Here is a 3,330-nt window from a genome sequence, read left to right on the forward strand (position 1 = left end):
TGAAATATCGCGATATTTCAGTGCATCGATATTTTCTTACACCCCTATTGAATATATCCGATTTGAGGTCGGAGCGGTCCCGACGTCCTTCCGAGCCGACTAGATCACTCTTAACTCACCACCCACGGCAGGAATATCTGCTCAGATTATCTTTAGAACCATCATGATAATCTGGACTTCCTTAAGATCGTTGGAAGGGCAAAAATCAGGCTGATTTTCTTGTAGTGTGACGCCGGCCTAAGTTGTGGAGGTAAGTTCACTCAGGATAATGGCTATCTGGCTTTCTGAAACTGAAAACCCAGGATATGCACATAGTTACCCCAGAACTTAGGATATTTACCTATCCCTCTTTCTAAAACAGGGCTCTGGTGGACCAAATTAAATTGTTTGACAGGCCAATTTTGGCCCATGGGCCACACTTTGGACACCTCTGGTCACGTTTGGGCACACATAAAGAACCACACAACATAAAGAACCACAGAACATAAAGAAGCACAGAATAATTCATTGTTGTCTGCAGCTCACAATTTCATACAGCGCCTGGAGGGTTTCCATGTCCACAACGTTGTCGTCCAAGTTCAAGATGGCTAACAAGAGAGAAAGAGGATACCAATTACCAATTGCTTTTGTTAATGATTTCAACTTGCTTTTACACTTAATTCTAAAGGTAGGAGGAAATTTAAGAAATTTTCAGTACTTAAGTCTAAAAATCCACTCAAAGAATTTTGATAAATACAGGCACAGGGCAAACCACTGAAGTGGTTCAGATCCAGTGGTGGTTGCTGGTTTTTCAACAAGAGGAAGCTCAGTTTCGGCCTACATAATAAATCGTGTCGGTTTATAAATTCTCTGTTCCTTCTCAAGAAAATAAACTGTGACTCTGTCACAGACCATTTTTTTAGTTTATAGTATTTATTCATTTCGTTTTTAAAAACAAAACATTACATACAACAAAACAATACAGATAAAATAAAATGAAAGGCAGCAGAAGATGAAAAAGATCTTATGATACAGTATCTGCTCCTATTTACAAAAAATATTAATTTCAAACAATAAACCAAATAATAAAAACAAAGAAATTCAACTCCTCAAACAGTGCAAATACAAATTAAACAATTTCATATTTCTTTAACAATTTTGCTTTGATAGTTTTTTTAAAGAAATTAATTGATCCAATGCTTTTATAATCATTTTCCAGATTATTCTATAGTCTTTTACAGCAGCCAGCTAACTTTGTCTTTCTGTTTTTATTTACTGCTTAGCTCCAGAATTTTTTTATTGGTATGTCGACTGTTGTTAGTTGTATCCATCCATCCATTATCTATACCTGTTTCTTCCTTTCATGGTCACTGTTGCCCATATCCAGCAGTCACAGTGTGAGGGGCGGGGTACACCCTGGACAGGTCTCCAGTCCATCACAGGGACACAGAGACAAATGAGACAGACAACCATTCACTCTCTCACTCACACCTAGGGACAATTTAGAGTTATCAATTAACCCAACAGTCATGTTTTTGGTCTGTGGGAGGAAGCCAGAGTGCCCAGAGAGAACCCACGCATGCACGGAGAGAATTTGAAAACTCCACCCAGAAAGGCCAGGATTTGATCCGGCAACCTTCTTGCTGAGAGGAATCAGCTCTACCAACAGAGCCATTATACCACTTGTTATGGCTGGATGGATGGATGGATAGATGTTAGTTGTATGTTCCTCTAAAATGAATTTGACATATTTTCTAAGAAAAACAATGGCTTAAATGGTTTAGGAACCCAAAGGCCTGTATGGTTCAGAATGTTTTGTTCATAAATGAGAAGAATTCTGTTGATCTAGATTTCTTGGCCCAATATATTAACTAACCATCATGAACTTGAGTGTCAAATTGAACGCTGATCTTAAGCTTGATAATCAAATTAGACGAGTGATTAAGTCAAGCTTTTTCCATTTGAAACAAAGCAATTTTTACAGAAAGCACTTTGAGACAGTAATCCAAGCCTTCACAACACTCGGCTGGATTACTGCAATGCACTTTACATTAGAGCTGTTGCTTGATCTTTTACACATTGCGCATGGTTCAAAATGCTGGTGCACATCTTTTAAATTGAACAGGAAACAACATAACTTTTTCTCCTCGATTTTAGCCTCACTGCACTGGCTACCTGTATATTTTAGGATTCTTGCTAAAACTTATTTGTTTTTTAAAGCCTGAAATGATAATGCCCTGCCAGAACTTATTGAGTTACTAAACTCTTACACAGACACACAAAGGTTTGTTTTTATATCCCCATGGGGACTGTGGATTAATTTCTGTTCATTTTCTTGTAATTTAATAGCCTAACCCTGACCATTTACCGTAGAATTAACCTCACAGGTACCTGATCATAAAATTAGCCTAAACTCAATTCACACCTTGGTCCTAAACCTAACCCCCACCCAAAATTAGCACGCAGTGGGGAAATAAGTCTTTGATTCCTTGCTGATTTGGTAAGTTTGCCCACTTACAAAGCCATGAACAGTCTATAATTTTAAGGGTGTGTTAATTTTATCACTGAGTTAGACTATAAAAAAAATCAGAAAATTACATTGTATAAATTATATAATTTTATTTGCATTTTTACTGTAATCCATAACAGTTGTACTAGCTCATACTGTAACTAATAAGGTCACAACAGTCAAATGTCATTATGGAGTTGACTAAACTGTAAAGTTTTGAGCTCTGTTGAGATTTATGCCACTTAAACTGAATAGGGCTCAATATTTTATAGCATTTGTGTGGAACGCTCAAAAGGTTTAGAAACTAAACAATAGATAACGTCATGACGTTCTGTTGGGTGGGTCTTATCTCTCCCTCAGGTAAGATGAGTCAGCCGTTTTGAATTTGCCTTTATACGGAGAAGTTTTGGCCAGCCTGCACTGAAAAAACAAACTTTTGGGTGTAGTAACATTTATTTAATTTTTCTTTTAAATTTGACAAAAAAATATCAAAATCTCTGAACTACTAGAATTTACTAAATAAACAATATGCATTATGTTATATGTCAATATTACTGTCCAAAAAAAGTAAATGCTAATATTATTTTACCAGTAATATTTGAGTGCCTTTTCTGTACAGCACATAAACATGAATATATTAAGTAACTTCTACTGTTCTGGGCTAAAACTGAGGGTGCATGCACACACAAAGGCTGCTGCTCCTCATTCCCTTGCTTCACTTTTCAAGGAGAGGACAAGACATGGTGGAAATAAAAAAAGTTGCTTGAATACATTTGTTGGTGTGCAATAGTTTGATGGCATAATGTAGGTGATATTTAGTTGTCAGGGGACAGGGAATGCAT

The 3,330-nt window shown here is 36.7% G+C and overlaps 1 protein-coding gene across 1 annotated transcript in view; it reads right to left on the minus strand.

The window, feature by feature from the left end:
- LOC106526099 (formin-2) overlaps positions 1-3,330 on the minus strand; it is a 72,632-nt gene that overhangs the window by 44,785 nt on the left and 24,517 nt on the right. Inside the window, exon 4 of the mRNA XM_014020586.1 lies at positions 526-587. Within this exon, the coding sequence (XP_013876040.1) occupies positions 526-587 (62 nt within the window). The remainder of the gene's footprint in view (positions 1-525; positions 588-3,330) is intronic.

The sequence above is a fragment of the Austrofundulus limnaeus genome, unplaced genomic scaffold (genome assembly GCF_001266775.1).
Source record: "Austrofundulus limnaeus strain Quisiro unplaced genomic scaffold, Austrofundulus_limnaeus-1.0 Scaffold259, whole genome shotgun sequence".
Taxonomy (NCBI): Eukaryota; Metazoa; Chordata; class Actinopteri; order Cyprinodontiformes; family Rivulidae; genus Austrofundulus; species Austrofundulus limnaeus.